At 45.9% G+C, this 23,667-nt stretch overlaps 1 protein-coding gene across 1 annotated transcript in view; it reads right to left on the bottom strand.

Moving 5' to 3' along the window:
* Positions 1 to 23,667, bottom strand: part of Cfap74 (cilia and flagella associated protein 74) — a 60,210-nt gene that overhangs the window by 12,812 nt on the left and 23,731 nt on the right. Inside the window, exons 15-24 of the mRNA XM_021160961.3 lie at positions 21,069 to 21,135; positions 20,742 to 20,831; positions 18,283 to 18,447; positions 16,803 to 16,938; positions 13,774 to 13,853; positions 12,928 to 13,050; positions 8,176 to 8,297; positions 3,451 to 3,579; positions 1,315 to 1,402; positions 494 to 667 (exon numbers count right to left, since the gene is read on the bottom strand). Of these exons, the coding sequence (XP_021016620.1) occupies positions 494 to 667; positions 1,315 to 1,402; positions 3,451 to 3,579; positions 8,176 to 8,297; positions 12,928 to 13,050; positions 13,774 to 13,853; positions 16,803 to 16,938; positions 18,283 to 18,447; positions 20,742 to 20,831; positions 21,069 to 21,135 (1,174 nt within the window). The remainder of the gene's footprint in view (positions 1 to 493; positions 668 to 1,314; positions 1,403 to 3,450; positions 3,580 to 8,175; positions 8,298 to 12,927; positions 13,051 to 13,773; positions 13,854 to 16,802; positions 16,939 to 18,282; positions 18,448 to 20,741; positions 20,832 to 21,068; positions 21,136 to 23,667) is intronic.

A 23,667-nucleotide genomic window follows, 5' to 3' on the forward strand; every position in this document is an offset into this window, starting at 1 on the left:
CACATTGGAGTAAAAAATGAAAGCCGTGCTCCGTAGAGTAGATGATCAGGAATGGCGTACTCTGTTAGGGGAAGGGAGATGTGAACATGCTAGTTTTGGAGCACATATGGAGGATATGAGAGGTGTGTGTGCGCGTGCGCATGAGTGTGCATGCATGAGTGAGTGCTCAACCTTACTGAGTGTGAGGCTAAAGTGAGCTGAGTGTGGGAATGGGTAGGGGACAGCCTAGCTCCTTAGGCTGATGGCAACCAGGCCTGGGCGTCCTTTTGGACTGTCCTGTGGGTCTTAGTCAGGTTAAGTTTTGGAAGTCTGCAGATCTTTTGGGTGTACCTTACAGCCAAAAAAATGAGAGGCCAGGGAGGAGGCCTTTTCCTCCTGGACAAGGAGAGGGTCAGCTGGGAGGAATGGAGGGCCGCAGAGTTGCTGACACCTGGACCTGGAGGTCAGCTGTTATGTCTCACCCCATCTCCCCAGGGCTGACCACAGCAGGTACCTTGGGAAGTCCAACGAACCCGAACTCCTGGGGCAACAGTGAGAGGTTGCTGAGGCAGATCTCCGTCCTGATGGCCTCATAGATGGTGCAATAGCCAAAGTTTATTTCTGAGGGGTTGATTTCCAAGTCTGAGGTGGTGACAATGGCTTGCACAGTGAACCTCACTGGTTTGATCTGCAGTTTGGAAGGCAAAGAACGTTCCCAGCCACTGGAAGCTTTATGCAAAAGCCCCCAGATAATAAAGGCTGCCCTGTTGTGGCCTACAGCGTTCTATTTCCGGAACATGATTTCCTCAAGCAGCTCATTCCTCAGTGTTACCCAGTGAATGGGCCAGAGATCCAAGGTAAAGATTCGAGGAGGGCTGGCAGCAGTGAAAAGGATCAGTTGTGGCAGTGAGTGCGTGTGACTATATGTGCATGAATTGTTTGTAAGCACACGTATGTGGAGCCCTGTTGATGAGAGCAGAACATGTATATCTATGTGTGTGTGGTGCACTCATGTGTGTATCCCTATTTAGTTATGCTGGCATGTTTCTTGTGGGCATATGTGAGTGAAGTATTTGAATCAGCATGCTTGGACCAGAATAAGAAGGGCTTCTTGCCAACCCACAGTGGCCCCCCTTTGTTTCATACTTTTGTAAGAGTTGTGTGGCTAGATGGCAAAGATGCTAGACCACTGGGCATCATCAGCTGGGAAATGAGGATAGGTTCTGAAATCGGGGTTCTGTGTGTGTAGCTATTATCACTGGGGGTACAAGGTTTGGCCTCCCACAGCAGCCACCTGGTCCCCAGAGACAGTCCCAGAAAGTGTCCTGTACAGACCTGGTCAGCTACCCGGATGGTCATTGGAGCCTCCAGAACTCGACTGGCTGGGTCAAAATACTTCCTTGCATCTTCTGGGAGGGATTGTCTGCAAGAAGTAGGATCCACTTGAATATACTTTTCCTCTTTATATTTTGTACAATAAAACTGTTCTAAAATGGAAGGGCATGGGCGAGTAAGAACATGTATACATCATATGTAGGTATAATGTCATATGTATGAACTGACATAAGGAAACCCATTCCTTCATATATGAACTTTAAAAACGAAATGTCTTGCCACTGAGTGGTCCACCAAGTCGGCTAAGCAGGATTCGAGTGGCAAGCTCAAGGCTGGCAGGGGGACCTGCATCAGGCCCTCTGGGTATATGTTATGGCTTCGCTTGGTGTTCCTGTGGGACTCCTAACAGCAGAGTGAGTGTATCTCTATCTCTGACTCCTTCACATGTTCTTCAGACTCTTTCCCTCCTGTTGGGTTGCCTTGTCCACACTGAATCTGGGGGCGTTTTGCCTCATCTTATTGTATCTTGGGTTGCCCTGTTTGGCTGCTGTCTTTTGGAGTCTCCATCTTTTCTGTCAGGAAATGGAGGGAGGTCTTGGGGAGAGGCGATGTGGAGAGGATCTAGGATAACTGAAGGAGAAACTGTAGAGGGAGGGGGAACTGTGGTTGGGATGTATTGTATGAGAGAAGAATCTATTTTCAATTAAAAAAATTAAAAAGTAATTAGCTTGGCTTAGCCAGATGTGGTGACATATGCCTTTAATTCCAGCACTTTAGTGGGAGAGGCAGGTTATTCTCTTTGTGTCTGAGACTAACCTGGTCTCCATAATGAGATCCTGTCTCAAAAAAGTACCAAAAAGGGGGGGGGCTTAGTTTAATTATGCCATATTATTCCCTTTCTCCCACTCCCTGTGAATATCAAGACATATTTTATCTCATAAATATGTACAACTGTAGTTCTACAATAAAATTAAGTTTTTATGGTTTTATTTTTAGGGGGAACTCATGGACCGCTGTTCATATGCCAAGGTAAGGGGTTAACTTGTAGGAGTTTGATCGCTCCTCTCTTGTGGATTCTGGTAAGTGAACTCAGGCCGTCAGACAAGCCATCTCTTTAGTCCAACATAATAAAAGTTTTAATGACAAAAATCAATCAACTTGTAAGAAGCTTATTATTTGAAGGAATCCTAAAATTCTCTCTCAGAATCACTTTAAAAGCATACTGCTCGTGGGACTGGTATATATCTCAGTGGTAGGTAGAGCACATGGCTCTGGGCTCGATCCCCAGTAGGGAAACACACAGTGTTGGGTGGTTACACCTGCAATAGGCCAGAAGACCATAATATAGGCCAGGCCTGAGATACGTGGTTATGACTGTCTCAAAAAGTTTATTTTTTGATTATAAAAAGAATTAGTATCATTATAGAAATATTAAAAAAAAAATAGAGGAAAAGTGTCCCCTTTTACCATGATCTGCAAGAATATCCAAGAAGCAGCTTAGATTTTTAAAAGTCAGCTTCAGCTCCTCTTCATTAATTACCCTGTGAGTGTGCGGCCTGGTGGCAGACTGTCACTTGGCCACCCAGCTCCCTGGCCTGCTACACCTACTTCTCTAGTCCAAACTCTGTTGACAGCCTAGGGTCTATATCTTAGCCCTGAGAAATGGGCTCAGTGGCAGGATCCAAGGGTCACTTAGGGCAATAGGGCAGCAAAAGTGATAAGCAGGATTCTGGGTTGCCAAAGCACCAGAAAAGCTGAAGTCCATCTGAGGAAAGTCAGAAGCCAAAGAAAGGACACACCATTTCACAAAACAGCCTGGACACCGGCTGTGCAGGTATCTCAAGGGCAAGAACCAAGAAGGGCTCTGAAAGGGTAGGATGCAGGGAGAACTGGGAGATAGGAACACCTTATAGAGCTTCATGACAGAGGTTCAGGTATTCGCTCCAGCCAGACGCAGAGCCTCAGTCTCCAAAGAACGGGGTGCTGGGGTGCTCGCTGTATCTGAGCAGAAGCCAGGCCGGGGCCAGTGCAGGGAGGTTCAGGGGTTCTTAGCTCGGCAGGGGCAAGTCCCCGGATGCAGGGACCAGCATCCCCCCTCCCCCTCCCATCATGCTCCAGGGCTTTCCCAGTTCTCACCGAGGCAGAAACTTGAGCTGTACTGAGTAGGTGGACTGGGCCTGGATGTAGCCTGTTTCTGGCAGAAGCTCTATGTGGCCTCTCAGCTCCTTACAGACTTCAAACTTTAGGCGCAGGGCTGCTTTTGATCTGTAAGTGATCACGGGTGACTGTGCATGTTTAATTCTTTGACTCGTTAAGGTATTTGTAACGATAGAACAGGTGTGCAGTAGGCAGTGCACATGTTAACTCATAGCACACCGATGGTTTGAAATCAGCTTCAACACTTTTTTAAGGGATTCATTGTTTGAAATGAAATTTGATTAAATTAAAAAATATATTGTTGGGCCAGAGAACTAGCTCAGTGTTAAGAATACTTGCTGCTTTTGCAGAGGATCGAGCACCCACGTGGTGTTTCACAACCATCCATAGGGGATCTGTAGTCCCAGGGAATCTGTTTTCTTTTTTTTTTTTTTTTTAAGATTTATGTATTATATGTAAGTACACTGTAGCTATCTTCAGACACTCCAGAAGAGGGAGTCAGATCTCGTTACGGATGGTTGTGAGCCACCATGTGGTTGCTGGGATTTGAACTCTGGACCTTTGGAAGAGCAGTCGGGTGCTCTTACCCACTGAGCCATCTCACCAGCCCCCCGTCCCAGGGAATCTGATACCCTCTCCTGACCTCTGTGGACACCAGGCATGGACATGGTACACATACACACGAGCAGACAAAAAAAGCCAGGCATAAAATAAAATGAATGTATATATATATACATATATATACATATATATATGTATATATATGTATATATATATATATATAATTTTTATTTATTTATTTTTATTTTTTGAGACAGTCTCTTTATATAATCCTGGAACTTGCTATATGGACCACGCTGGCCTTGAACTCACAGAGATCCTCCTGCCTCTGCCTCCAAAGTCCAAAGTTCTGGGATTTTAAAGGCATATAATAAAATTTTTTTTAAAATAAAAATTGTTAGCCCGGCATGGTGGCTCATGCCTTTAATCCCAGCACTTGGGAGGCAGAGGCAGGCGAATTTCTGAGTTTGAGACTAGCCTGGTCTACAAAGTGAGTTCCAGGGCTATACAGAGAAACCCTGTCTCGAAAAACCAAAAGTAAATAAATAAAAATAAATAAATAAATAAATAAAAATTGTTGCTGTGTGAGCGTGTGAGGGCATGCACTCACATTCACACTCACTGAATGTGTGGGGACCAGAGAACAACTTGTAGAATTGTTTCCCATGTTTTTTGTGGGTTCTGTGAACTGAACTCCGGGTTCAGGCTTTCTCAGCGAGTACCTTTCTGCTCAGCCATTTTTCTGTCCCTGTTTTTTGTTTTTTATTTTTATTTATTTTTATTTTTTTAAAGACATGGTCTCACTGTGTAGCCCAAGCTGAACTATAAAACTCGCAATCTTCCTGTCTTAGCCTCCTAAGTACTGAGTTTATTATAGCCACATGCAAAAATACCCAACTTGAGAAAAATTTACAAATATAAATATTTCCGTTGAGATACGCTCATTTCCGTGCTCAGAGACTAGAGTGCTTCTTGGGAAGAAGCATGGGGGGCGGCTACTGGGTGCAGGGGCCTGGAAGGGGTAGCTTCTCCCCAGGGTCCTGCTTCTTCCCACCCAGGACTCTTTACAGGAAGTTTGGTGATGGTGACTGGCTGGCCAGGTATTAGCTATTGGCACAAATTTATAAATCAGAACCAGACAGAGGAAGGCAGACATATCTATACCCAGTCATCAGCACCCACTTGTGTCTCCCTTGAAGTTCTCTGCTCCCTTTCCTGAAATGAGGTATCTACCAAAGTCAGTGACAGTGGCCAAATCCCTGCTCCTCCTTTAAAAATAATTCATTTAATTTTATTTTATGTGCATTGGTATGACGTGTCAGATCCCCCTGGAACTGGGGTTACAGACAGTTGTGAGCTGCCATGTGGGTGCTGGGACCTGAACCTGGGTTCTCTGGGAGAGCAGCCAGTGCCATCTTTTCAGCCCCACCAAATCTCCTTCTAAGGCAGCTTGGGAGAGCTGCTCAGGCTTGCTCCCTGTAGGAGTCTGCAGCTGTTTTTGGATACTTTGCAGGTTCTTCTTCCCTGCCCTTTCAACGACCTAACATTAGATAGGAGAGAGAAAAAGGATAGAAAGGTAAGTGAGTGAAGTTAGTTATTGTTAGATTGACTACCTGTTGATTGGGGGTGTCCAGTTCCTTGGGGGCAAGTTTGATCTTTGCTGTCAGCATATCTAAATTTCTTTTTCTTCTTTCTTTTTTGTTCATGACTGCTTAACAAACCATAACTAACAGCAACCAACAACTACAACCAATAGTGAACAACCAACAACTACAGCCCACCATGCCTCTCAGGGCACTAACATTTTTATATATCTTCTGAAAAGTCCCTAGACTTCCAAATGTCACACAATGACAGAAAACAATCTGCCCCTGGCAAAATCACACCTCTGCTAGAGCACGAGGCAAATCTTAGTCAGCTGCTATGGACATTTTTTTTTAAAGATTTATTTATTTATTATATGTAAGTACACTGTAGCTGTCTTCGAACACACCAGAAGAGGGAGTCAGATCTTGTTACAGATGGTTGTGAGCCACCATGTGGCTGCTGGGCTTTGAACTCAGGACCTTTGGAAGAGCAGTCGGGTGCTCTTAACTGCTGAGCCATCTCACCAGCCCTGCTATGAACATTTTAAGCAGCCTCATATCCCACACCTGAGATTAAAATGAAAACACATTCTTATAACATTTCTGTGTCATTTTTTCTTTTTCATTTTTTAAACAACCCAAAATTCTAGAATTGTCACTACTGGAGTCCCCTTTTGCTCTCACGGGTGCAATTCTTTCTTAGCTAAAGGAAGAAAAGGTGACCCGGAGAGGGAGGCCCAGGGAACTATTCCCTGGTTTGCCTGGGGATCATGAGCAATAATAGTCATAGAACCTTCAGGGGTCTTCTAGAATGATCCTTGTCTGCTTCATGGCTGTCTAGTCCTGTAACCGATGGTATTCTAGATCTCTGCTCAGAGATGGCCCCTAGAGCTGAGTCCACAGTGATCTAGATGCAACAGTAAAGTCATGCCATAGGCACTGAAGGTTATGAGGGACACTGAGGGAAGTAGCCAAGTCTTCAGGAAGGCCTACAACTGCATAGATAACTCTGAGAATATTCATAAGGTAGGACCAAGTGGACACAGGCAAAGCCTGCCTCTTTCCTGCTCTGTGAATGAGTGCCTAGATGGTTACCACGGTCGGTATGGTGACCTCTGACCTGCTTCTAAGCCCTTTAATGTGCATCTTCCACTACAGTTGACCATGACTCTTGAGCTTATGCTGCAAAGGACCCAGAACACTATGGAAAGCAGCTACTTGGGGTTCTCTGAGGTGTGCCAGTCAGCTCCACTGTCCGCACACAGTGACCAGCATTGGTTCTTGGACAAACACAAAAATGGTCTTCAGGAATTAACACCTCTCTACACTCATATAGGCAAAAGTTACCATATCAAACAAAGTAACAAATGATAATGGGTTTTTAAAAATTACTAAAGTTTATATGGACAGCTATGTGTTGCTTTGGGTATGAATGATAAAATTCCTCATTCAAAAGGAATGAAAAATTCCTTTTGATTCCTTCCTTACATGACCATGAAGCACTTAACATGTACAACAGCTCTGTTCAACCCATTCCCGAAACAGGGCAAACCCTTCTTCCAAGGCCCAGACCTCTCCATCCAACAGGTTCCCCCAGACTCTGACAGCACACTGTCATCCTATGGCTCCCTCGTTCCCAAGGAGGAATTTGGGGGTGCATCACAAGCTTCACCTTCATGGAGCCAGAGAAAGCCTGGTGAGAACCACGTCGTGGTGGTGGTGGGGGTATGGTTCTTCCAGGTCATATGTGACACTTGCCATGGGTGACAAGGCTTGGGGCTTGGTGCAGACAGCATCTACCTTCTGGTCTGGCGCCCAGTGGTTCAAAGCTGATGAAGTCGTGAAACCTTGGATGCTTCTCTCTCAGGTTGTACTTCAAGGAAAATACTTACTTCTAATCTAACGTCTGATGTCTTCTGTAGGGCCTTGTCTGCTCTCCCTGATGCTACTATGTTCTATATCCTTGAGGGCACTTGGGACACTTGCCTAGTACCCAGGGCATGCAGCAAGTGTGCTATGGCTGCTGAAATGGTTTCCACAAACTCAGACCTAGCACATTATGAGTAAGTTTCTGAGCATCTCAGAGGACAGAGGCCAAAGGGGGACTAGCTAGATTAAAGGTCAAGATGAGGTAGAACTGGTTCCTTGTGGAGATTGCAGGGGGAAATCTTTTCTTTTTTTTTTTAAAAAAAAAGAATATTTATTTTATGTATATGAGTACACCATACCTGTCTTCAAATACAACAGAAGAAGGCATTAGATTCCATTATAGATGGTTGTGAGCCACCACATGGTTGCTGGGAATTGAACTCAGGACCTCAGGAATGCCATAGCTCGTGATCCCTTCCTCTGACTTCATATCTGTCTCTGTCCTTGACTCCCCTGGGTTCCTCTACAATGATTCGACAACACTAGGATCTCCTGGATAGTTAGGATTACTTTCTTCAAGGTCCATAGCCTAATCAGCTGCCTAGTCCTCTACCATCTAAGGTGACCATCAAACTGGTGTTTGGTCAGCTCCGGGCATGATACTCCTACTGGCCACTGTGAGGCTCACCTTGTGTGGACAGTGATGGAGTCCTGGTAGAGTCGGTCATACATGCAGATCTTCAGGTCCACCGTGGCCTTTGGCACCCAGACTGGCACATCTATGGCAGTACCGGTGGCTCTGAAATATAACTGAGGCAGAATATGTAAACCCAACATATGTTTAAATTTCAAAGTAGGAGACCACAATGAGTGTTAACACAATACTTAGCAAAAAGTTTCATGGTTTGATTTTTGCAACTTGCTATATGACAAGTATGAGGTTAATAATTAAACATTACATGAGTTTAAGGGTTTTATGATTTTTTTCATGTGATTATCCTTTTCTGCTGGATCCAGAGGATTGTTGCAGAGTTTTTGCAGAGCTGCGGTGTATGGCATGAGTCCCAGAATAATGGCTCCTGGGCTCTGAAGTAGCCTTTCATAAACAGTCAGTGATTGCACCTGAGGTTTTATGGGGGTTCCTTTGGAAAGATTCAGTCTTTGGATAACTTAGTCCCAAGAGGAGATAGACTTGGCAGCCCAGGAAGTCTTCTGTCGGTTCCTTCGGACAACTCCTGCATCAGATAAGATGTGTTTGGTGTGCACAAACTGACTTGCTAGAAGTGTCTTTGTGTAAACGATAAAGAGGCTCTGCAAAGCGGGTTTGCGGTTCAGTCCTGCAGAGGCCGACTCCCCGCTGCGGAGAAGCCTGAAATATATCCTGTCTTTCTTTCTTCGTTCAATTGTCCGAGTTACCCAAAACACTGACAGAGAATAATCTATAATAGTGATACCTCTGGTTTTGAATGTACTTTATTAGGTGTCCAGGAAGCCAAGGTAAAAGGCAGATTGATCCATAGATGGTAGTAAAACATCAGATTTGGTGCTCAAAATATCCAGTCGATTTAGGATGTGGTGGTGCACATCTTTAGTCCCATTACTTGGGAGGCAGAGACAAGCAGATCTCTGTGTATCTGAGGCCTTTGCAGTCTAAATTGAGAGTTCCAAGCTAGCCAAGAGAGAAGCCCAGTCACCACCACCACCACCACAACAACAAAAATATCTTGCGCGTGCCCGACTGGCCAGGAAGAACTACGCTGCAACAGGATCCTTCCACACACGTTTATTGGGAGAGCTTGATTGCAGAGGCGAAGAGACCCCAAGCCCAGAACTGGTGCTGCTTATATAGGCCTAGGAGAGGTGTTCTCTCTCATCTGATTGGTTAACTTGTCTCTCATCTGATTGGTTAACTTGTCTCTCATCTGATTGGTTAACTTGTCTCTCATCTGATTGGTTAACTTTGGTTAATTCTCAAAACCTCATCTTGGCCAAAAGAACCTTTACTGCCTATGTATGTGTGGTGGCCAGCAGTAGCCAACTGCCACTCTGCAACTGCCACTCTGCAACGGTTTCCCACAAAAATACATCAGAAATCAACTGGGGCACCCTGTTGAGGCAGTCAGCTGGAGTTCCCACAGAGAGTCTTGGAAAGAGAGCAGAGTATCTCTCTGGATGAATCTTCCAAGCAAAAGAACAAATAACAGCAGATGGTAACATCATCAAGTCCAGAGAAAACAGACTGGGAACCAATGGTGATGATCCAGTCACAGCTGAGCAGTCAGTCCCTGACTGACAGCGCTTGGTTCCTTGTTAACTACCCACTGCAGTCAGAAGCTTTTCTGACCGAGGTTGGGACCAGCACAGATTTATATATTATGTAAATATAAATATTTAGGAGGCGGTTAGATAACATGACCATGGCAGTGGATGGCTGCCAGATGAGAGACAATCGCCTTTCTTTGATTCAATGGGTTAAAAATTAATTTTTTAAAGATTTATTTATCTATTTTATATATATGAGCACACTGAAGCTGTACAGATGGTTGGAGCCATCATGTGGTTGCTGGGATTTGAACTCAGGACCTTCAGAAGAGCAGAGATAATTGTATGGTCTTTTGTTTATTTATATGGTGGATTACATTCACAGATTTTCATATGTTGAACCATCTCTGAATCTCTGGGGTGAAGCTTACTGGATCATGGTGATGGTGGACGATTATTCTGATGTGTTCTTGGATTCGGTTTGCAAGTTTTTTTTTTTGTTGTTTTTTTGTTTTTCGAGACAGGGTTTCTCTGTGTAGCCCTGGCTGTCCTGGAACTTGCTTTGTAGACCAGGCTGGCCTCGAACTCAGAAATCCGCCTGCCTCTGCCTCCCGAGTGCTGGGATTAAAGGCGTGCGCCACCACGCCCGGCTGGTTTGCAAGTATTTTAACATCTATATTCATGAGGAAATTTTATCTGTAATTATCTTTCTTTGTTGTACCTTTGTGTGATTTGGGTATCAGGGTGACCATGGCCTCACAAAATAAATATGGCAATGTTCCTCCTGTGTCTGTTTTGTGGAATAACTTGAGGAGTATTGGATTTAGCTCTTTGAAAATCTGTCTCTGGGTTCCTTTTGAATGGGAGAGTTTCAATGACTGCTTCTACTACTTTTGGGAGGTCATCAGTCTATTTAATTGTTTATCTGACATAACTTTGGTAAATGGTATCTATCAAAAAATTGTCCATTTCTTTTAGGTTTTCCAATTTTGTGTACCACAGGTTTTTGAAGTAAGACCTAATGATTCTTTGGATTTCCGTGGTCTCTTGTTATGTCTCCCTTTTCATTTCTGGTTTTGTTGATTTGGATACTGTCTTAGTCAGGGTTTCTATTCCTGCACAAACATGACCAAGAAGCAAGTTGGGGAGGAAAGGGTTTATTCAGCTTACACTTCCATACTGCTGTTCATAGCCAAAGGAAGTCAGGACTGGAACTCAAGTAGGTCAGAAAGCAGGAGCTGATGCAGAGGCCATGGAGGGATGTTCTTTACTGGCTTGCTTCCCCTGGCTTGCTCAGCCTGCTTATAGAACCCAAGACTACCAGCCCAGAGATGGCACCACCCACAAGGGGACCTCCCCCCCCTTGATCACTAATTGAGAAAATGCCTTGCAGCTGGATCTCGTGGAGGCATTTTCCCAACTGAAGCTCCTTTCTCTGTGGTAACTCCAGCCTGTGTCAAGTTGACACAAAACCAGCCAGTACAGATACTGTCCCTCTGTCTTTTGGTTAGTTTGGTTAAGGGTTTGTCTAGCTTGTGGATTTTCTCAAAGAACCTGCTCTTTGTTTCATTGAGTCTTTGTTCTTCTGTCTTTGCATTCAGCTCTCTGTTGGGTTGTTTCCTGCTGTCTGCTCCTCTGTGTGTGTTTGCTCTTTCAGGTGTGCTGTTGAGTCGCTTGTATGAAATCTCTCCAGGTTCATTATGAAGGCACTCAGTGCTATCAACTTTCCTCTTAGCACCACTTTCATTGTGTCCCATAAGTTTGCACATGTTGTGCATGCACTCTCTAGTTTCTTTCTTTCTTTCTTTCTTTCTTTCTTTTCTTTCCTTCTTTTTCTTTCTTTCTTCCTTTCTTTCTTGACCCATTTGGTAGAGAGTTGATCAGTTTTCATGATTTTTTTTCCCCCTCCAGACAGGGTTTCTTTGTGTAGTCCTGGCTGTTGTGGACTCACTCTGTAGGTCAGGCTGGCCTCACAGATCCATTTGCGTCTGCCTCCCAAATGCTAGGATTAAAGGTGTGGGACACTATTGCCTGGCTTAATTATTGATCTTTATTTTATGTGTGTGGGTGTGTTTCCTCCATGTATACCTGTGTACCAATGTACATGCAGTACCTGTGGAGGCCAGGAGAAGGTGCAGATACTCTGGAACTGGAGTTACAGATGGTTGTGAATCAAACCTGGGTCTTCTTTTTTTTTTTTTTGTTTTTGTTTTTGTTTTTCGAGACAGGGTTTCTCTGTGTAGCCCTGGCTGTCCTGGAACTCACTCTGTAGACCAGGCTGGCCTCGAACTCAGAAATCCGCCTGCCTCTGCCTCCCGAGTGCTGGGATTAAAGGCGTGCGCCACCACGCCCGGCAAACCTGGGTCTTCTACAAGAACAGTCAGTGCTTTTAACCAGTGAGCCACCTCTCCAGCCCCTGAGATTGCTTCTTTACCCATTCTTGGGGAGTTCACATCATCTCTGATCATAATTTAGTAAACCTATAAGATTATAAATCAAGAAAGACATTTCTAATAATTAAGAGCAGGGGGTTAGGGGAGCTGGAGAAACAGCTCAACAGGTGAAAGACTGGCTGTGTAAGCATTAGGCTAGAGTTTGGGTTCCCAGCCCCCACAGAGAAGCCCAGTGGGCATGGTGGCCCCCCTGTAATCCCAGGAAGCAAGCTGACTAGCTAGCTAGCTGCATCATTGTGCTCTGGTTCAAGTCAGAGACCTTGCCTCACAATATAAAGTAAATAGCGATCAAGGAAGAGGCCCAGTATCAACCTCTGGCCTCTGTAGACAAACATGCATGCACGTTTGTACACACATGTATGACCATATGTGTGAGCGCTCATTCACAGGCATGTACACCAAATACAGCAAAACTTACAAACAAGAGCATGGGCTGGAGCTCGAGGCAAGGCTTGCTCACTGGCAGAGCGCTTGCTCAAGGTTCTGAGTTTTATCTCCAAAGGTAGATGTTATATATGGAGGAGAGGAGAGAAAGAGGAGAAAAGCAAAGTAGTTTGCAGGTGAGCATTTGAACACGCATGTGCACATGCGTGTTATTAGCCGAGGTGTCTGTACCACCCACTAAAGATCTAAGCAAGAGCAAGTGGAAACCTCATGTCACCAAAAGCAGCTGTCTGATGTAGCTGTGGAGACCAGTCACATCAGGTAGCAGCAGGGGTACTCACCGTTGGACTCTGTAGATTCTTAAACATGACCTTGAATTTAGTTTGGACTTCTCCTGGGATAACTGGGGTGAAGATAATGGGTACTTTGATGGAACTGAAGGGACCGATTTCCCCCTCTGTCACCTGTGTAAGGAGAGGAAGGCCGCTGGGTCAGAACAGAGGCATTGTGGTTTTATTAGGATGTTTCCTACTAACCCTTATGCTTGCTACCACTGCATGGATGGGGGGTAGCAGGACTATGACTTTAGAGTGTCTATTTGGTCACATACAGGTATTATTAGTTCTAAGGCTGTCTCTGCTCTTGAGTGCTTACTGCTGTGGAGTCCCAACAGACTGGAAGTTGGGGATCCACTCAACAGTGAGTCACCTGTGTGCTTTCCACACATCCTCAGCCCACCTCAGAAGCCAGGCCCTTTTCACCAGCATTAGAAGTGGGAAGAGCTTGGTAGAAGCTGGCCTCATTTTCTATCATGTGTATAGGGCACACAATTCCCTACCACCCTATCTGACCTCCAAGCTCCTGGAGTTGCAAAGATCCCATTCCTGATTCTAAGGTTCACAGTCCACTTGGACTGGGACATGAAAAGCAGCCCGAACCTTTCTCTGCATCTCCCACATTTTCAGCCCATTGTTGATGTCCTCTCTAAGCTGCTCCAGTCCTCCCTACGGTCGACATGGGGAAGGGGATACATTGGTACTAGACAACAGGTGCCTGGAGTCTGTGGGTTTAGTCTGGCTCTGGACAGATGAAAGAGCCCCCTGAGAGTAGGGAGGTCGTCGATTAAAGAGGGTGTGGCTAGGGCTGGAGAAAGATAAGCTGCTACCTGGTGGGGCAGGTGAACTGACCTCCCCCAGTGTGATCTCTGCCTGCTCCTCACTGGGAATCATGGTCATGGCACTGACTGCAGCTGTAGTAACCTCTGTGTCTGGAAGACAAAGAAGCCTATATCAATAATCAGTCTGGAAAAAAAAGTCAAAGAGCATCAGATTAAATAAACTAAGAATGAAGAAGACTTTCTTGCTGCAAACTCTGAGGCACTGCTAAGAAAAAAATAAAGACCATGCAACCCACTGGATCAGCATCCTTATGGGTTGAAGACTCAATATGGCAAGATATTATTCCCAAACTGATGACATATGTGAAACTATACCAATTATAATCATCCCAGGCCCTTTTTTGTTTTTCTTTTCTTTTTGTTTTTTAAAGATGGTATCTCTGTGTATCCTTGGCTGTCCTGGACTTGATTTGTTTGAGGAAGAGGCTGGCCTCAATCTCATTGAGATCTGCCTGCCTCTGTTTCCAAAGGACTGGGATGAGCCACCACACCCAGCCTTCTTTTTCTTTCTTTTTTTTTTTTAAGATAAGATCTGGCTTAGCCCAGGGATGGTCTTGAACTCAATGACCTTCAACTCCTGATCCTTTTGCCTCTACCTCCTAGGTGCTGGGATGTATATGGGATATATATATATTATAGATATGTATCAGTGTACCAACACATCTGGCTTTGTGTGCGTGTGTGTGTAAACCAAGAAATGAATTCTAAAATGTATCAGGTAATGCAAGGAATCAATGTAATGCAAAGCAACTACTTTGAAAACACAAAGTTGGGTAACAGGCACTTCCTGGCTTCAAGACTTAGTCTAAGTTCATGATAACCAAGAGAGTATATTAATATAAGATAAATTGATCAACTGGTCAGAAAAGAGAGCCTAAGGTAGATTCTTGCTTAGATAGTCAATAGATTACTAGCATAAGTAACCCATCTTTGTGTAACCCTGGCTGTCCTGTAACTTGCTTTGTAGACCAAGCTTGACTCAAACTCAGAGATCCATTTGCCCTGCCTCCTGAATGCTAGGATTAAAGGTGTTGGCCACCTCTGCCCAGTCCAAACATATATGTCAGTGAAAGTTTCAAGAACAAGAGGCTATCCTCACAGAGATTGAGACTCAGTCCCTGCTTAGTGTCACATACAGAAGCTGATGTGAATGAGCCAGTGCTCATTCATACAGCTGCCTCTCCATTGATGTCCTACCCTGTGTTCCAACCTGCCTGCAGCCAGTTTCCACAAAGGATGTACATTCCCTGTCTAGTCCTCTACTCTTGTGACCCCTTTGCTGACCCAGGTAAGGTTGATGGCCTGCTTCCTCCTGGGCATGACAATTATATCCATGTAAGAATTGAACAGAGATGGCAGGAAGACTCTCACACACATCATTTCCTGCTGCTGAGAATGAGAAAAAGAACCCATCGAAGGCATGTAAGAACAAAGTGTGCAACGGTAGGGTCATCACACACACAGAACATGGAGAAGTGACTCAGCTTCAGCCTCACAGTGAGAGAATCCGTGCCAGTGCTGGGTAGAGACAAGATAAGTAAGCTAAGGGTGATCCATCTGTTGGGAATTCATGGGTTTTAAGTGCTGTGGTTCTGAGGCTTAAGGGACAATCCCTCAGAATGAGTGGAGTTTAGACTACAGTAAACAGAGAGGAACTCCTCAACACAACTTTTTAAAAATTTGGAATAGACTACTGACTTAACTCTAAGGTGTATGTGTCACAGTTGTGCGACACTGGCACGGGGATGGGGGTGGGGGTGGACAGCTCAAAGGGCATACACACAGCCAAAACAAATGGTAAGTTTGGAAATTTTTTTTTCTTTTAAAGATTTATTTATTCATTTATTATATGTAAGTACACTGTAGCTGTCTTCAGAAACTCCAGAAGAGGGTGTCAGATCTCATTACAGATGGTTGTGAGCCACCATGTGGTTGCTGGGATTTGAACTCAGAACCTTTGGAAGAGCAGTCAGTGCTCTTAACCGCTGAGCCATCTCTCCAGCCCAAGTTTGGAAATCTTAGAATAAAAACTACAGCTGCATGCCTTTAGTCAAAGCACTAGGGAGGCATTGGCAGCTGGATCTCTGAGTTCAAGACTAGCCTGGTTTACAGTGTGAGCTCCAGGATAGCTAGGGCTACAAAGAGAAATCTGTTTTGGAAAAAAAAAAAAAAACCAACAACAATACAAAACAAGAATCAAGGGAGGGAGGGAGGGAAGATAGAAGGAAGGAAGGAAGGAAGGAAGGAAGGAAGGAAGGAAGGAAGGGAGGGAGGGAGGGAGGGAGGGAGGGAGGGAGGGAGGGAGGGAGGGAGGAAGGGAGACAGGTAAACGATGAGACAAGCCCTGGCAGGGTCACAGGGCAGCCAGCAGGCTTCATTACAGTCAGGGTCAGTGCCTTCACAAGGTACTTGTTTTTCCACTCAGCACCAGGATTGTTCAGTTTTAAAAACTGTCCCTGTATATCATCACTACTTCTGTGCGGTGTGAACCAAGAACCCTCCTCAGAGCCTGGTTGCCCTGATAAACACCCTGCACCAGCAGGGAGCATATGTGGGGCCTTCAAAGCCCTCAAACCTGCACACCCTGTGTCCAGGTGTCCATAGCTGTCCATAGCTGGGACTTCTGTTGATGCTGTTAGATTAAACACAAATAGAATTCCAATGCACACTGCACCCAGTGCACATTGGCACATCTGAGTACTTTTGAGTACTTTTTATATTTACTGTCTCATAACTGAAGCCCCAAGAAAACTCTGCACCTTGTCTCCCAGCGCCACTCGGGTCACAGGCCTGTTGGTCTTTAGTTGAGACCCTGGCTCTCTGGTCCTTCTGGTTGACCAGAAGGTGGTGTGGCTGTGCTGAGAGTGGCTCCTGGGTGGCTTACCTTTGGGAGGCCCTTGTGTCCATGCCAGCCCTCTTCGTTGCCTATTCAGTATGCATATGAGGCCAAGTGTCCTGGCTGGCTCAGAAATCAATGCAGGAAGTTTGAGGTAGGTGCCTCTTACTTACAAGGTAACACGCGAGTCTCCCAGCCCTTACCATCCAGCTGCTTCTCAGAATCTTTCAGGCTCTGGAGGTCCACTAGGGAAGAGTCATTGACTTCAAGCTGCTGCTCAGAAAGGCTGGTCATGATCTTCTCATATATAATTTTTTCCTCACAGGTGAAGAGGCTGCTCTGAAAGGAAGGTTAGTGTCTTCAGTGCCCATTCAACTTTGCAGATACCCTTGTCCCAGGAGAAGATACAATGTATCTGTTTCCAGGGCTCCTGGACCCATGTGTCTATGGCTCTCATTCAGTCTATCCTAGGTCATTAGGCCACAGCATCAACTTGCCTAGGCTAAGAATGACTATTTAAGCTTAGCCAACCTGGCTCCTCTCTGTTATCAGCATCTATGCTCTATCATAGATCCCTCCCACCTGTGAGCAGCTGAGTCTGCCCTCTATACGTTCTACTCCGTCATTTGTCCTGAGGCTGACTCTGCTCTCGCCTGGGTTGAGCTGACTATCCTTTCTCTACAGGTGGTTGGAGGCAGAGCTTCTAGATGCCTGGGAGCCTCCTGAACAACCCATCTTCCTGCCCAAAGCAAGCCTGGTTCCCAGTCTCCCCGTTCCACCTGCCTTGCTCCCTGGTTCCTTCCCCCACAGCAGCTCGCCACTCATCCTGCCTTGGCCACAGCCGCCCTGTTTGCCCTGCCATCTCTTGGGTGAGATTCTTTCTGGGGTCTTTGTTGGAGCACTTGAGCAGAGCCAATAGGATCCTTCCATGCTTCTCAAAAGACTGCTCAAATATTTTAGAAGCATCTGGGGAAAGGTACATACATCTCCTTTTGTTCACCTTCCCTGAATGATCTCCACAATTCATGAGCATGGTGAGCTCATTTCTTGAGTACGACTCCACCTCCCCGCCTCCCCGCCCCGCCCCCATTCCCCACCCTGAGGCTGTTGCCGATCAGATCACTACAGCTCCTGCACAGTCTTCTTGGAAAAAGGCAAAAAGTTCTTTTTGAGCCTTGGGAAGATGGCTGTGGCCTCTCATGGAGCTGTCTGATTGGATTCTACCTCCATTCTGCTGCTGTAGCCCCTGAAGTCAGACTGCATGTGTGTCTAACGTTCTGCTCTCAATGACTTGAGGCTATCTTGACATTTCCCTCTCCCTCTCCCCCACCGCCCATTTGCTGACAGCCTTATTTGCTCATCCTTTTTTTGTTGTTTTTGTTGTTGTTGTTTTCTTCAAGATAGGGTTTCTTTGTGTAGTCCTGGCTGTCCTGGAACTCACTCTGTAGACCAGACTGGCCTCGAACTCAGAAATCCGCCTGCCTCTGCCTCCTGAGTGCTGGGATTAAAGGCGTGTGCCGCCACGCCCGGCTGCTCATCCATTTTTATACATGAGAGGTTGTACGCATCCTGTTCTTACATGCTTCGAGGTTGTGCTGGGATCCATGTGAGGTTGTACACATGGCCAGGAGGCTTCCCACCCTGTCCTTGGTAATCATGGTCAGAGGCTGACAGAACACTCACTATTTTCATGGCGGGCTGGGACTCATCCATCTCATAGAACTCAGAATCGGGGAGAAACTTGAATTTGGTGCCCAGGCCCCCGACATTGGTCAGTGTGATGATCCGAGATGTGGTCTCACCCACCACGTAGGTTCCAAACTCAATGAGCTCCTTGTCAAGGGACAGCTGCCAAAGAACACAAGTGTAAGCCATGGTGGCCTCTCAACTGGCTGGATCCTCAGTCACAAAGGGAGGATAGGCCCTTGCAGGAATGGTGGACCAGAGGACCCAATATCTCATTAGGAGAAGGTTTCCTCTCCTGAATATCATATGCAGTCCCAAGAAGCCGGGGGAAACCTGACTCTTCCCCTTCACGGGGATGCCTGCATTCGACTCTGGTCAGGACAGGAGGGGTTTCATGGGCCTCTGTGCACTGTACATCGGGGACAAAGCCTGCTTAAGAAATCACAGACTCATAGTAACCAGTGAAACTTGGGGCTCCTGTGTCTAGTTTTAAGAAACCAGCAGCTCCCTGATTGAGAGATGACAATAATTCAAAGAGCGGAGAGTATGGGAGTGGTGGACAAGCTGACAGCTGTCACTCCTGGTTGAGGTAAGCTGTGGAGCAGATACAGGGCCTGGAAAGTGCTAGTTTTCAGAGTGGGACTGTGTCATTCATGGCCTCCGTGGCTATAGGCTGCAGATTTTCTGTGCTCAAGCTGAGTGCACCATGCCTGGGTGTCACCATGGTTCCACAAACGGCCATCTCTCACAAGTCTGTTTTGGGACACTGAATCTAAAGCCAGGGCTCCACCTGCACTACCTCTTTCCAGAGACGTGACAATGGGGCACTGAGACAGGCAGACCAACGTGTAAAACAGAGTAGTCCAGACTCAGGCCAGAGAGGCAAGGCCACGGGTGCCCACCACTGATGACTGGCAAGGGCTGCCACTTTCCCCACTCGAGACAGAGCTCTGACTATTTTTGCAGCCCACCCTAGATCTGCCCTCTTCTATAGGTGGGCCTCGGTGTCTGTGACAGGAACTTGGCACACAGCAGGAGCAAGTGTGGGACCCATGACGCACAGAGCACCAGCTTCCTCAAAATGGTTCCTACTTATAGGGAGGAGAGAGGATTAAAGGTGGGAGGGACTTGAAGTAATCCCAATGTACTCTAGACACGTAGGAAAGTGGTATAACTACTTCTGCTTTATTTTATGCACGAGTGTTTTTCCTGCATGTGTGCATGCACACGCATGCCCGCGGAGTTCAGAAGGCATAGCACCATGTGGGCGCTAGGAACATCTTTGAGAGCAACAAGCAAGTAGTTTTAAAATCTAATTTGACCTAGTATCTAATTTAAAGGAACACAGGGGACATCGGGGACACAGTGACTGTGATAACGGGGGGGGGGGGGGAGGGCAGTCACACAAACACACAGTGTTCTAGAGTTGGCCGAGTAAGGCTTTATGGCCCAGCACTGGAGAAGGGGCTGCTATTCTAGGTCAAAAAACATCAAATGTAAGGCAGTGCATCAGAAGTAACTGCTCTGTAAAGGGCAGTGTGTGAACAGTGGATACTTTGGCTATGGCTGGTGACAATCAGGAGCTGTGTTAGTCCTGCTGGTGTGACGCAGACTCTTACCTCAGCTCTCTGCCCTTTCTTCCACCTATCACACGGGAGAAGCCCTGTCTCTGCCCCACTGGTTTTGAACTTGTACGTGTGCCCGAATTTGGCCAAAAAATCCCTGGGAGATGTGTAGTACTGCTGGTACTGCTGGCTTTGATTTCTATATGTCCAGCCATTTTCCATGAGAACTTCATGCTAGACAGAGGCTAGAAGTTACTCTCAGAAGGCCATGGTGAGATGTGGGGGCAGAGCCCCCGACCCTGCACAGCCCACGCTTGTCATATCATAGTAAACCTGTGACAGGCTTATAAGCCTTTGTGGGACTAAAGTCATGTTGCAGTCTGTTGCAAACACTGAGTCTGTGTGCTGTGCTGTGTCACTGGAAAGACATGATGGTATGGTGGGATCTGTGTTTCTTAAGGGTGTTGAGTCTGATGTTGGTAATTTCCTATGAAGTGGTCCCACAACAATAAGCTGTGTAAAGATGAAGCCAACATGGCAGTGTTGAACTTTCCAATGAAGGTAGTGAGCATATGGAAATTCATCGCATGATTCTGTTCTTCATTAGGTTTAAAATTTTACTCACAATGAAAATGTCTGGAAACCAGTAGTGGTGGTGTACATCTTTAATGTCAGCAGTCAGGAGGCAGAGGCTGGTGGATTTCTCTGAGTTTGAGGCCAGCCTGGTCTACACAGTGAGTTCAAGGACAGCCAGAGATGCATAGTGGGACCCTGTCTAGAAGTAGAGGTAGAGGTAGAGGTAGATATACTTCTGTGGTGGAGTTCCGGCCTCATGTCCTCAGTACTCCAAGGCCCTCACCCTGGAGAGAGATTCAGGGAATTGAAACTTACAGAACATTTTTTCGTTGAACATTTCAGTGGAACAGAAAAACTGCCCGTCTGAGCCAAAAACGAGACACTTCCTTCCAGATCTTTATTTATCTAAAAAAACAAAGCAATCTCAGTCACTGCTACTTGTCTAGTAGACCCCAGGGGAAGAGTCCCAAAGTGCTCCACATGAGCAAATCCTGAGGAAACACATGTCACAGCCTTCAGGAGTCCCTCGGGTCAGATCAAACCTGGCTTTATTCCACCAGCATTGCAGAATGATGCTGAGTTTGCTGTTGTTGTTGTTAACCTAGAAAAAAAGCCAGCACCCCTCTGTGACCTTTGACTTACCATAGGTTTGAAGGTGACAAGGACTTCACAGGACATGCCAGCTGACATGGGACCAGGGGGTTCAAAGCTGCAGAAACAGGGATTCACAGCACACGGGTAGTTAGGTCACTGTGGAAAGGAGATACTCACTCCATACTCAGCTGGGACTTTTGTAGTGTTTTCTCTGTCTGTTCCAGGTACCACACTGAGCTAGCTAGTTTTATGTCAAATTAACACAGGATCGAGTTATTTGAGAGATAAAAACCTCAATTGAGAAAATGCCTCCATAAGATCCGGCTACAAGCAAGCCTGTATGACATTTTATCAGTGATTGATGTGGTGGCCCTAGCCCATTGTGGGTGGTGCCATCCCTGGGCTGATGATCCTGGTTCTATAAGAAAGCAGGCTGAGCAAGCCATGATCAGCAAAGAGAGTAAGCAGCACCCTCCATGGTCTCTGCATCAGCTTGTGCCTTCAGGTTCCTCCCGTCTGATTTCCTTTGATAATGGACTATGGTGTGGAAGTGGGGGGGAAATAAACATTTTCCTCCCCAGCCTGCTCTTGGTTACGATGTTTTATCCCAGAAGTAGAAACCTGAGCTGAGATAGTGCCTCTGCTGGGTTGCACTGGCAGCCCCAGACCTGCTGTGCTCCCTTCTGACTGCATCTTCTGGGTGAGTGAAAGGGTCTTCCTACAAAATTCCTAATATCAGGCATATATATATATATATATATATATATATATATATATATATAAAATATATATATATATATTTTTTTTTGGTTTTTGGTTTTTCAAGACAGGGTTTTTCTGTGTAGTCCTGGTTGTCCTGGAACTCACCAGGCTGGCCTCAAACTCAGAAATCTGCCTGCCTCTGCCTCCCAAGTACTAGGATCAAAGGCGTGTACCACCACCGCCAGGCATCAGGCATATTTTTACAATGTTGGATTTTACATAATTTGCATGGCTTAGAAATACACAAAAACTTACTATTTGCTATACAAGAATGAGGACCAGAGTTCAACTCCCAGAACTCTAGAAAAAAGCCAGGTGTGGTGATATGAGCTGTATTCACAGGGGGGTGGGGGTGGGGCGGAGGGTTAGGGTTAGGGGAGACAGAGACAGGAAGATCCCTGGGCCCTCACCCTACAGACAAAATGGTAAGAATCCAAGGCTATGTACATGTGGGATGTTCATGAACCAATGCAGTGAGAAGCAGGGCCAAACTCTTAAGAACATACATGATAAAGTATTGACACCATTTCATGATTGAATGGAGCTTCTAAAAGGCATGTGGTAAAATAGGAAAGTCATAAAAATACAGAGTTATGGGCAGGAGGAAAGAAAAGGACACTGTTAAGAAATGCCAGCTCATCTGAAAAAGAACTAGGAATTTTTAGAAACGAGAAAGTACTGAAACAAGACACACAGTCAGCAGTTTCTGCAGCCAGCTAGACACAGCTGAAAAGACCAGTAAGCTGGGGACATCACATACACTCCCCGAATAGGCAGAGAGTGTGAAGCAGGTGCTATAAGGACAGGGAGGCTGGAATGTGAAGGCGAAGGCTCCGCATGGGAGAAGCAGGGCAGAGAGTCATGGGGAGAGGTGACAAACAGGGAGAGATGATATTTGCCGGCTAGGAATAAGACATTTCTAGAGCTGCTCAGAGATATGAACCTCAGATCCAAGATGTACAGTGAATCTAAAGAGAATCAAACGATTCGGGCATGCTGAAGTAGGGGCTCCAGGACACAGGGCCAGGAACACTCTAGACAGACACAGCTACAACAGCAAAAGAAATCAGAAGGCAGCTGGGCAGTGGTGGCACACGCCTTTAATCCCACTTTAAGCACCTGGGAGACAGAGGCAGGTGGATTTCTGAGTTCGAGGCCAGCCTGGTCTTCAGAGTGAGTTCCAGGACAGCCAGGACTGCACAGAGGAACCATCTCAAAAAAACAAAACAAAACAAGCTGAGCAGTGGTGGTGCACACCTTTAATCCCAGCACTTGGGAGGCAGAGGCAGGCGGATTTCTAAGTTCGAGGCTAGCCTGGTCTACAGAGTGAGTTCCAGGACAGCCAGGGCTATACAGAGAAACTCTGTCTCGAAAAAAACAAAAAACAAAAAACAAAAAAAAAACAAAAACAAAAACAAAAAAAAAAGAAAGAGAGAAAAGAAAGAGAGAAATCAGAAGACAGAAATGGAGAGAATAGAGAATCTTTAATCCAGGCCTGGGAAGGAGGGCTTTGTGGTAGCTGAGGTAATGGTAACCACCTAACCTGGGTCTTCCATACACTCTTCCGAAATCATACAGGCTCAGAAGCAAGTGACTCATCATGCTAAAAGACAGAGAAGCTCTCAGGTCTCAAATGGACATGGTGAGTAAAAAACAAAACAAAACAAAACAAAACAAAACAAAACAAAACAAAACAATTTTTAGCAATATTCTCTCCATGCAAGCACTTTGCAGATAGCTAGGAGATTCTACAAATTTCCAGAAAGAGGGAAGAGAACCAAAGATGCTACTGGCCACTTCCACTCAGTTCCCAGGAGGACAGCACCTCTCAGGTGGGAAGTACCTATCAGAGCTCTGAGAGCCAGTGCTGCTCAAGGAAAAACGA

This window comes from Mus caroli, unplaced genomic scaffold (genome assembly GCF_978045245.1).
Source record: "Mus caroli unplaced genomic scaffold, Mus_caroli_1 scaffold_6, whole genome shotgun sequence".
In the NCBI taxonomy this organism is placed as follows: domain Eukaryota; kingdom Metazoa; phylum Chordata; class Mammalia; order Rodentia; family Muridae; genus Mus; species Mus caroli.